Genomic DNA, 12,038 nt, shown 5'->3' on the forward strand with positions numbered 1-12,038 from the left:
GGGGTGGGGGGGGGGGGGGGGGGCGCAAAAGGCCTCCTGTAATGAATTAGAATCTTTTCCTCGTCTGATCCAGCATGAACTCAGTGTGAAGCAATATGAGCAGATATTTTGAGAGGGTATTGGATAATGCAGAGCTGCTAATTTGCATGGCACAGGAATTATTAAACAGTTTATTTGGTGATATTTAGAGATTCCTACAGCTCCTCAATTTTAAATAACTGTACCCAAACACTTTACCTATTATTTTATACCCCAAACCCCAATACTAAAATGTGACCTTCACTACCTAGCCCTTGAAACTAACACTAGACATAGCTCAATGTCTAATTGCCTTAATGAGCTTAAGCACCAATTCTTAACAATACTGTGCTGGGGACCTCGGCAGCCTTCCTGTGAACCGCAACGTTGCTTACAGCGCCAGCCTGCACATCTCCTTCCTGGGGAACCACGACGCCTGCACCCACCTCCGGGACCCTGCACAGCCTCTCCCAAGACCCCGCACAGCCTCTCCCGAATCATCAGGCCAACACCTGGAGCAGCACAGAGTATGTAGCTTCTTTTTATTCTGCATTGGTGTATAATGTATTGCTGGAATTTGTAGTCCTCTATAGCTGGTGTTATTCTGCATTGCTATATAATGTATTGCTGAGATTTGTAGCTCCTCCACAGCTTGGAGTCAGTGGCAGAACCACCAGGGTCGCAGCGGTTGAAGCTGTAACCAGGCCCTGGTGCTTCACCACAAAACCCTTAGTCTGTATTGTTTTAGAAAAACTCACATGACAAAAAAAAGATATCGTAATTTCTATCGGTGAGTACTTGAGGAAAAAGTATCGGTACTCATACTCAGCCTGGAAAAAATGGTATCAGTGCATCCCTAATATCAATACTTCCTGTTTCTACAAGAAACCAGTCCAAGTACTCTCTGGCCAGGTCATTCGGATTAAGTTAAAGTAGAATTTCTCTAACACTGTTCAGTCATGTACTACCATTATAACCTTCGCAGTCCACACATACCACTAACATTAATGGGGATCTTAACATTTCCTTACCTGTAATAGTTGTCATTAAACAATCCTCACTAGAATGCGGTCCACAAACTCACATGGTTTTCTATTTTCCTGAAGGTTCCTACTTTGCATCCCCCAAGCCAATATTAAGCCCTCTGAGGGAGTCAGTTCAGTAAGTACAGTGCCCTTTTCTGTTGTCTTTGTGAAAATACTTTCAAGGAGATCAAGTCAAGTTCATAATAGGTATATTAACTGTAAGTCAGGCTACATCTGGTTTAGAAAAGGATTTAGATCCCTTTGCACCTGTAGGTAAAAATGTAGGGTTGCCCACTGTTATAATTTTTCAAACATTTGTAATAGACCTACTGTTGTGATTGTGTTTTAAGTAGAAGACTGTTGTGAGTATAGCTGAGAAGTGATCAGGGACAGGTTTTATATTGGCATAGTTCTACTTCTGAGAAGCAGGGAGGAATGCATAAATCATGGTGTGATCTTAAAATCTGTCTCATAATCAATCTCATTGTTACTGTATTGTTGTATAACAAAACAGATAATCTCCCCATTCAAACATGAAATACATTTTAATAATCATTTGAAATAAAACAAATCGCGTATTTATTTCTGAATCAAATTAAAAGAAATAGTACATAATATTTCACACTGTGCAAACAAGAAGTGCTCACCGTGTGCCTGCATTCCCATGTAGGTAAAGAATGACAGGATAGTGTGTAGACATTACTTCCTCATACCACGCCAGGTCCTTTCCCTGAGCATCTTTCCAAAGCGCTGCAGGAACGGTGTGCCTTTAATAACAAGAGCTCAATAGTGTCATTACAAAAATAGATGCCATATGTTCAGTCATTTCAGGAGAAGAAAAGCCATCCATATATTTGGACAAATTGCTCATAATGTTTACAATAAATAAAGAATACTGTAAACAGGGGCGTAACTAGAAATCACAGGGCCCATAGCAAAATTTTGTATGGGCCCCCGTGATTGCTATTTATGCCAATTGCAGAGCCCCAGCGGAGAGTGTCCCTGCAGAGCCCACCATAGACTCTCTATAGTGGGCTCTGCAGGGTCTGAGATCTCTTACTTGTCAGCGCCTCTGTGGTCCCCGGGCCCCGACTCCTGTTCCGTCCCCAGGCCCCGCCTCCTCTTACATCACTGGCCCCACCTGCTCTTAGGTCGCTGGCTAGTGATGTAAGAGGAGGCGGGCCCTGCCTCCTCCATTTCGAACACCGCCCTCATCTGCCGCAGCGGCTGGCTGTCGCTGACACAGCTCTGCAGCGGCTATGAGGGGAAATGCGCCGCGGCCGCTGCTGAGCTGTGTCTGTGACAGCCAGCACCCCCACATGCCATAGCGACCCAGGCGGGCCTGGCCAGGCCCCCCTGTGCCCGGGCCCATAGCGGCCGCCTGGGTCGCTATGGCGATTGTTACGCCACTGACTGTAAATGAAGATTAGTATTTTGTTGTTTCATCGATTTCCACTAACATTACACATACCTGGGGTATACATATTGCAAATTCAGAGATATAGGCAGCTAAAACTATGAGTGTTTTACAATAACAGTCTCGCTTGCCCCTACCCCTTCCCATCTCGAGTCGGCATGTTGATCAGTGAGCTCATTCATGGCATAATAATAATAATTCTTCTTCATCTCATGAACTATCCATTAGGAAGACAGACGAGTCTTGTAAAGGGCGCAACCAAGTTTCACTTGTAGCAAAAGTAAAAATTTGCATACACCGATCAGCCATAACATTATTGTTGGAAATGCAATAGCATTTTCTAATGTACTGATATGTCTTTTGAGCTGTAGATGGCGCTGTAGTGCGATGTTACTCTCTAAATACATGCTTATCTATGATACACAGGACATTTTTCTATCTATATGTTTTCCTCACAATGCTGTATTCAGATGTAATATTCTTCTAAGCAAGTAAAACTTAATTCAGCATTCCTCAAGATCTCAGTGCTTCATCTAAACACATAACCAACAATATATGACCACTTAGAGGTGAAGTGAATAACATTGATTATCTTTTTACAATGGTACCTGGAAGTGGGTGGCATATATTAGGCAGCAAGAGATCATTGTGTCCCTAAGGTTGATGTGTTGGAAGCAAAGAAAATGGGCAAGTGTGAGGATTTGAGTGAGTTTGACAAGGGCCACATTGTGGTGACTGGACGACTGGGTCAGCGCAACTTCAAAACTGCAGCTCTTGTGAGATGTTCCCCGTCTGCAGTGGTCAGGACCTACCAAAAGTGATCCAAGGGAGGAAAACCGGCGACAGGGTCATGAGTGGCCAAGACTCTTTGAAGCACGTGGGGAGGGAAGGCTGTCCCGTGTAGTCTGATCCAATAGAAGAGCTACTGTAGCTCAAATTGCTGAAAAATTTAATGATGGTTCTGATAGAAAGGTGCCTGGACACAGAGCATCGCACTTTGTTACATATGGGGCTGCGTAGCCACAGACTGGTCAGGGTGCCCATGCTGACCCATGCCCACCACCAAGAGCGCCTACAAGGGGCATGTGAGCATCAGAATTTGACTATGGCGCTATGGAAGGAAGTGACCTGGTCTGATGAATCACATTTTCTTTTACATCATGTAGATGGCTGGGTGTGTGTCACGTACCTGGGGAAGAGATGGCACCAGGATGCACTATGGGAAGAAGGCAAGCCAGCGAAGCCAGTGTGATGCTTTTGGGCAATTATCTTGGGTCCTGCCATTCATGTGCATGTTACTTTGACACGTACCACCTACCTAAACATTGCTGCTAACCAAGTACATTCCTTCATGGAAATGGTATTCTCTCATGGCATCTTTCAGCAGGATAATGCACCCTGCCAAACTGCAAAAAAGGTTCAAGAATGGTTGAGGAGCATAACGACGAGTCTGAGGTGTTGACTTCAAAATTCCAAATTCTCCAGATCTCATTCTAATTGAGCATCTGGGGGATGTGCTGGAAAAACAAGTCCGATCCATGAAAGCCCCACCTTACAACTTACAGGAATTAAAGGATCTGCTACTGACGTCTTGGTGCCAGATACCACAGCATAGCTTCAGAGGTCTAGTGGGGTGCATGCTCGATGGATCAGGGCTGTTTTGGCAGCAAAAAGGGAAACAGGGACCTACTCAATATTAGGTGGGTGGTCATAATGTTATGGCTGATCGGTGTAGAACAACAGCTGACTAGAATTGGCCAACTGTATGACACATTACCTTGAACGTTAACTTAATACAAAACTGATGATAAAGGCACATGCTAGTGTCATAGCTGTAGCAGTGTATCACAATGACATAACCTCATTTTATCAGCTTGCTGTCGCATATTATTTTAGACTATGATGCTAATTTCAACAAAGGTCTCAGACAAGTTTATTTTGTGCTTGCAGTTATATCAGACACTGGGAAAAAAAAATCTATACTTAAAAGGTTCATGGTACAATAGCAATTAAACGGCATTAACTGCCACCCTGAGATCTTTGCATTCTGTAGAACATCCTTGAGGGACTTAATGTTTTGTGCTCAGAGGTCAATAAAGCCTAGATGTCCAGGCCAAACTTCTCAGCATCAGTTAATTTAACTATATCTTTATCACTAACTTGCCTACCTAAATAACTGAAAAAGTACATATAATGTTTTTGTTTGGCACACAGGCTGACACGTAGACAAAAATGAAAAGAAGAAAAAAATAAATTTCAGTAAAAATATTCCTGTGTTCTTCACAGAAGAAAAACTAAGCCTCAACTTGAGTAATAACATACAGACGGGTTTATACCAATTCCAGCTATAGCATTACACATGCAAATGGGCACAGGGTGAAGAGACTCTATCCTGTACCAGACACCCAGTAAGCAGCTATCAAATAACTGGAGAGGATGGGGGCTAGCTCTAGACTATAAGACTACTCCATGTTACTCCATTTACGCAGGAAAACGAAAAAGTGGTCTTATATTAGGAGAGCAATCTATCAGCAATCAAGAGCCTCCAGAGGAATCCAGCCAATTGCCCCACAGTTGCTTTAATTTAAGTGGACAGCCTCATTTATAGACTAATCGTTTTCTTTGTAACTATGCAATTTATTTTCCCCGATGACCCCTTTAAATCCCACTATGCCACTAGATGATCTGATAGCATGACCAAAGCCTCAATTGCCAGTGTAAATTGCAGGGATTGCCCTGCCACCAGCATTATCCAGAGAAACCTGCATGTTGAGAAAGACGTGTCTAATTTTAATGCCGGTAGACCTACATCTCGGTCAGGATGGATACGTTTAGTCGCTAGTACCGGAGCTAGTATTTTAACATCAGAACATAGCTGTAAGATGAGTCTATAGGAGTGTATTATATAATACTATAAATGTATCAATACCATCTACAGGTCTGTAGTGTCCTCTGCAAGCTAAAAACATTATTTTCTCAATAAAGCTGACAAATGATCACAAGGTCATCGCACTCTGATTGGTCTATGAAGGTTAGTGGGAATAGAATGAAACCTATGGAGACTCCTGCTCATATTTCAAGTGGTATCGTACAGTGAGACACCATGGAATTAAGAGTCACTGCATATTGACAGAGACCGCATGGAACCTTTAATACCTAATGTGTAAATTGGCCACCAACATTAATAATCTACTGGAATACAGGGTTTCGCAGACCATAAACCATGTTCAAATTGACAATGTTTCTAAGAAGACAAGAAATGGGGGTTGTGTGACAGATTGGTATTATCTGTGGATGTTCATTTTTTTATTGATTTTATTATGTATAAATTAAATTGATGGTTTTAATTTATAGAAGCTGGTTGATGGTTATTTTGAATAAGGATATATTGTTAATGATTCCCCAGTAGTGTAGAAAGCTGAATATATATCCAAAGTTAACCCTGATTTCTTCATTATCTCTATAGTGCAGCAAAATGCCTATTTCTAGCGGTTAGTGTTCCGATTCTCTAGGGATTACCTGAGAGCAGAGGAAAGGATGGTGTCTGCTATCATTAGCATTCAGCTTTCAACAACTGCCTGCCTGCAAACTGCTTATAGCTTAAATCGGTTCCCAGTGACTACAACAGGGCATTGCAGCTCAAAAACCAACATTTATGGCTCCTGGCACTGAAAACATTAAATCAAAACAGAGGCAGGTGCTTTCCCTGTTCTCAGGTCTTGTCTGCAGATTCAGCAGAGAAGCTGGATGAAAAGAATCCAATGTTTACACTGGCCTAAGCCTATGATGCACAACACAGGGAAAGTAAAAAATATCATTTAAAAAGTTAAACGTGCCAAGATAATCGGTATTCCAAGTGGACAAGAGCTCATCTTCTTTACATGCAACCATGATGTGCTCACGTGGATGCTTTTGTATGGGCCTATGTCAGTTGCATAGAGCAGTGTGAATGACGACGAGCTAGCGTGGCATGCGGGGTTCAGTGAACTATTTGAAAAGTGCTGTAACCAGAATACAATAGGAACCTAAAGTCAGCACTCAAACGGAGAATCAAAGTCTAAGTAAAGTAATGGCCATTATTATTGTAAAATTCTATGAATCCTATTTGCACCAAGCTGTTTACACTCAGGTTCACAGAGGCATGAATGTACAGAAGAATAACATGTAAGCAATAAAGTTTACATTAAAAGTAGAATTATGAGGCGAGAGATTTTCACTCAGCCTCATAATCTGAGCCGACCTGTGACAATGAAACGGTCACAGGTCGGCTCAGTAGATCGGGAAGTGAGCGAACACATACCGGCGCTCGCTCACTTCTCGATTTATCCGTGCAGAGAGCCGTGACTGTCACTCACGGCTCCCTGCAGGGATTTCCCTCCCCGATCCTCCAGCGCTTATTGGCAGAACGGACGGGGGAGGGGGTGGGTACAGCTGGCTCTGCCTCTAGATAGGCAGAGCCAGGTGTCACTCACGCAGCAGGGTGGATCCAGACATAATTGTCAGGATCAGTTCCGGCTGCGGCGTCTCAGTATTCTGCGAGCTGTAGCTCGTGGTATACTGAGCTTTGGGTGACGGGAGGACGCTAGTTTGTGTCCTCCCATTACCCTAAGGAGAACTATGGGGAAATGCCCTGACCCCATAGTTCTCTTTTAACCTCCCTGGCGGTATTCCCGAGTCTGGCTCGGGGGTTAATTTTCAGTACCAAGAGCGGTAACCCCGAGCCAGACTCGGGAATGCACAGAAAAGTGTCACTTACCTTGTCCCTGCGAACCTGCGGTGTCCTCTGCTGTACCTGGCCGGCTGATGCCGGCATCTGACTTTTAGTTTAGTTTTTGGGCGTCATAGCCGGCGGGAAATTCAAAAGTGAAAAGTTGCAATGTACACAGAATACACACAATACAATGTAATCTGCTATGATTATTATGATTTATGTATCAAACTATTTCACTTCAATTGTGTCCCTAGAGCTAGAATAATCATACCGGCAGGGAGGTTAAGAAACCCTTATTCTCAATGGAAAACTGTGTTTCCCTGAAACATGAAGACATCATAACTAGCTGTAGAGTTTTGTTTTTTTTCAAAGTCTGCATTCCTCAAATAATAAGAATACCAAGAAAAGGTATGATTTATATTTTGGAATACAAAACAGAATTTGCCTACATGTGCAGCTAAACAATGAAAATAAGGGTCCTGTGGTGCATGCAGTTGCTCCAACTGAAGAGTGTTTACTACCGTGTATGTCCTCCCTCTGCAAAGCAGTCAGTTCTTCTCTGGCTTCACCTTTTCCTATGTATGGAAGCCTTGTCTTTAGCTGGCTATACATTGAGCGACTTCTCGCTGGTTCTTGATCAACTGGCCAAAATTCACTAAGTGGATGGTCCTTTCTGCCATTTCCCACCTGACCTCCATCTAATGAAAAATGAAAGGGTGCGGTGGTCAGCCTAACAGCTTATGCATCCCCATGCAGGCACTGTTCAGGTTTTTTGACAAATCAGTGTGACCAACAATCAAAATACAATAGCCTCAGTGGCAGATTCCCCCATCGATGTGGTTTAGTCTGGATGGAGGTATCTGTTAGACTTTTTCAGTTCAAGCCGAATGTGAAAAAAAAATCTACTAGTGTATACCCAACTTTACACTGAACACCATACAGAGCAGATAGTTAATATAGACATAACTTACCAGACACCAATAGATACATCTTCATCCGGCTTCAAGTAAAGATTGCAGGTGTGATTTAACCCTTGATCCTGAGGCCTTTTCAAGTCAATAAAATATGGAAACCTCACTGAAAGAGAAGGACAACATGACTAACTGCATAACTAAATCATTCTATCACGCATCTCACAACCAATTTATGTGCAACACACAGTAGTAATGGACCTCATGCACTGAAAAGAGGAAATAGGATTGGCTGTCATAGGCAACACAAACTCTTTTTTAGACACTTTGTATTAAAGGGATGTTTAAAGTGAATCTATAGCCAAAACGTTTTAGTTTTAAATGCAGTGCCTAAAACTTTGCCAGGTTTTTTTTTGCCCTATGTCACCCTCTCTATAGATCCTGGTGGCCATTCTCACTGGAACAGAAAGTGATGGGAAATTCAATAGTCACTGGAACAGGGAGGTGCAAGGGAAATCTCCCAATGTAGACATATGTTTAGGTGACAGCCGGCTAAGAACAAGTTTCCCCTAACTTAAGGTCTCCATACAGACAACAATCTAACTGTACAATCAACTTTACCAAAGATTTACCAAATGTATGTAATATGAGGCAGGCCCTCACACTACGTAATTGTCGACAGATTAAAGGAGATTGTAATTGTGCGGTGATTTATACCCTTACTTTCTGTTGCGTCTCTTAGACAGGAAGTGGAGGTTCATCTCTCTAATGAGACACAGTCAGCACAAAAAAATGAAGGGGAGTTTTAGCCCTTCCCTAATCTATACAGAAAGTTGAGACATCGTACAGTGAAATGACTATTTCAGTAACCTGGTTAAAGAATTACAAGTGTCCTCGGGTAGAAACTTTACAGTGTGCTGCTATTTTCTTTTTTCATCCTCAGTCATTGCAGTAATACCTCGGTTAACAACCAGGAAGTTCAGCAAAATGTTGTTTCTGTTCGCGAACTCCAAATCTGGTGATGAACACAACCGCGGCCAGCTTCCCTGCTCTGAAATGTGGTCGTGGCTTCCTCTAGTCGAGATTTCGGTTGCAGACAGACCTGTGTACACTTGCTGTGAAGCTTTTTTGCGTGCTTTTTAGCACATACAGTACTGTACAGTATTATTCAATCCAGCATGGCTCCAAAGAAAGTGCAGAGCAAGCATGGTGGTAAAAAGAAAGTGCCGAGTGGTAATGAATTTATATATGGTTCAGAACATATTAACCTCATTTACATAGAACCCTATTGGAAAATGTTTTTCTGTTTGCAACCAAAATCAGTTCGCGACCACGTTCGTCGGGGTCAGAATCCTTTTTACATTAAACCTTATGGGTGAAATTTGATTCGGTTTGCAACCAGAATAGTGGAACGAATTAAGTTCATGAACCGAGGTACCACTGTATGCATAAGCAAAGATGTTACAAACTATTTCTTGCTGACTACATAATGATGTTACAAACTATTTCTTGCTGACTACATTCTTTATATGAACAGCTGACTGAAAACGTTGTAGCTTTTAGATTGATCAAAGTTGGCTTATTTGCGTCAACATTTTATAAACTCCCTTTCATCTTTTTTTGTTTTTTGCGACACTTCTGGTTATGGATACATATTGCTACTGAGAAAGTTAGCTTGACAAAGTAATACTTAAATAATACCATTCAGTAAGAAAGGATTTACATGCAAGTTATTTAAACCTAATACAAAGATAATTAAAAAGAAAAAACATAAAGTAAGCCGCTTGAAAAACACGGGAAAAAAAAGCCACACAATTTATTAAACAGATCAAGAAAGCAAATGTATAATAGGATACAACTCATTTTGATTAATCTCTGGGCTCTCTCTGTGTTTAAAGACAGGGATCAAAGACAAAATGAACGTTCACTGGCCTGTTACATTGACAGGCTACATTGGGTATATGAAAGGCTGGCCATAGACATGTTTTTTTCTTTCAGCCCCACGAGCTGAACCGGAAAACCCTGTGTGTATGGTCCGCTTCAGTAAGGCCTACATGCAAAGGTAGATTAAAAAAAAAAAAACATTATTAGACTGTGGAAATAAAAATAAGCATGTGTACTGGCTTCAACCGTAACTTGACTTTACAAAGTGGTTTATCATGTCACCACACCCTTTAGTTTTACTGTGTGTATCCAGAGTTGAAGAATGTAGGGCTAGAACAACATTAAAGCCAATTCCAAAAGATTTGTTAACAGTGATGAGAAGCACAGAAAATAAATGTTTAGGTCCTATGAGATACAGTGAACTTCCCAACAGATATCGTCTGAAGTAGCCAATGCAATGCATGATGCAAGAATTAAATGCAAGCTCAGGCATATGTAACCTGATAAAGAATGGGAAAAACAAGATAAGGTAGTGTTTTGGATCCTGCACAAAGTGCAGACATTTACACCAACAAAAGGTGCACAGCATACCCCATCTCTTCCCATGGAGCCCTATATAAGTGACCACAGTAAAAGCTGGCCCTATGCCACTGAGAAACCTCACTTTTTATATAGGGAAGGTATGTATTACAAATGAATTGCTTAAATTACCAAATGTATAGCTGCAGAAGTATGCACAACCACCAAGTGATCAGGAAACCTGTAGGGACATGTACTTTTGTGACATCACCAGAACAGAATATATCAAGATTTTCATGTATATCACTCGTATGCCATCAGTCTACCCTGGAGGAGTTTCATATACACCTACACAAATATTTTAGTGTTTGCACAATAGAGAGGAATAATGGTAACTGTGACATTATGACCAATTTTACTGATCCATCTCTAATGTTATTGTAGGGACTAGGGAATGTCATGGTTAGATGGGTTCTATAGTGTCCTGAGCAAAATTGTAACACAGAGAAACCACTTATCGTCACTGCACCTGCCACTAAAATTGATGCGTCTCTTTGTAAAGACTGTCTGACCACCATGGAAGCTTGTTAAGCAGTGGGGCACCTGAGAGATAATCTCTGCTAAAGCTTCCTTCCCTCCAGGAGGGCAAAGAAAATCTAACCAGCTTTATGTTTGCAAGTCCTTGTTCTTGTGAGCCAGACTTTCAATACACAGCAAGCATGTATATGACGAAGAGGAAGACTACACAGGATACATGAAATGTCAAAACTTACAGGCCATTTAATTGGAGTATACATCCAGACAAGCTCAGTCCCATTTACGCTATGCCCCATCCTTATTCCATACTGTATCGTGACTTCTGCATAATGTGCATGTAGAGGAAAACTGTATGAACCAGCAATCTTACAAACATGACCCAGAATGTAGGCACCAAGCTTTTAATCTGCCACTACCAGGTTTAAGTCAAAAGCTGGCAGTGTACTTTCTACAAAGCACAGAGGATGGAGCTGATAGGAAATATGTCTAATTTATGTTGTATTTCGATGAACTGAGAGGGAATCAAACTGCTGTTATGCCCCCATCCCACTGGCTGGCACCCTGTGCAGTCAGAAAAATACAATATAAAGTCAGTTATTTATGATGTATACATAGATATGAAAGCAGGCGCACATGTAGGGCACACTATAGATGTATTCGGACCAGTTTTGGGTTCTTACTACATTCCGAAAGTATGAATATGCATGTACCATGCTATTTAAAACCCAAGTGCAGCTTAAAGGAGAGGTAAAATATACTCTCCCTGCTGCTTAAAGCTGATGTGGGACACTGCAGTTGTCATACACGCGGTCTACACGGTAGAGCTGCAGCTAACGGTTATTTTCAAAATCGATTAGTTAGCCGATTATTAAGTTTGATTAATCGGTTAATCTGATTAAAAAAATTGTTTTTTAAAAATGGCTCCAGTGATGGGACTGCTAGTTTGTATTGCGATTGTAGTCCATCACAGGAGCAAGCTAGGAGCGGGGGAAGTAAAAAAGAAAAAAAAAAAAAAA

The 12,038-nt window shown here is 41.6% G+C and overlaps 1 protein-coding gene across 2 annotated transcripts in view; it reads right to left on the reverse strand.

The window, feature by feature from the left end:
- The window catches only part of ABHD12 (abhydrolase domain containing 12), an 89,714-nt gene that overhangs the window by 29,336 nt on the left and 48,340 nt on the right, over positions 1 to 12,038 (reverse strand). For both annotated transcript variants that reach the window (XM_018573238.1, XM_018573230.1), the window contains exons 3-4: positions 8,143 to 8,248; positions 1,691 to 1,810 (exon numbers count right to left, since the gene is read on the reverse strand). In XM_018573238.1, the coding sequence (XP_018428740.1) occupies positions 1,691 to 1,810; positions 8,143 to 8,248 (226 nt within the window). The remainder of the gene's footprint in view (positions 1 to 1,690; positions 1,811 to 8,142; positions 8,249 to 12,038) is intronic.

The sequence above is a fragment of the Nanorana parkeri genome, unplaced genomic scaffold (genome assembly GCF_000935625.1).
Source record: "Nanorana parkeri isolate BGI_ZX_2015 unplaced genomic scaffold, ASM93562v1 scaffold46, whole genome shotgun sequence".
NCBI lineage: Eukaryota > Metazoa > Chordata > Amphibia > Anura > Dicroglossidae > Nanorana > Nanorana parkeri.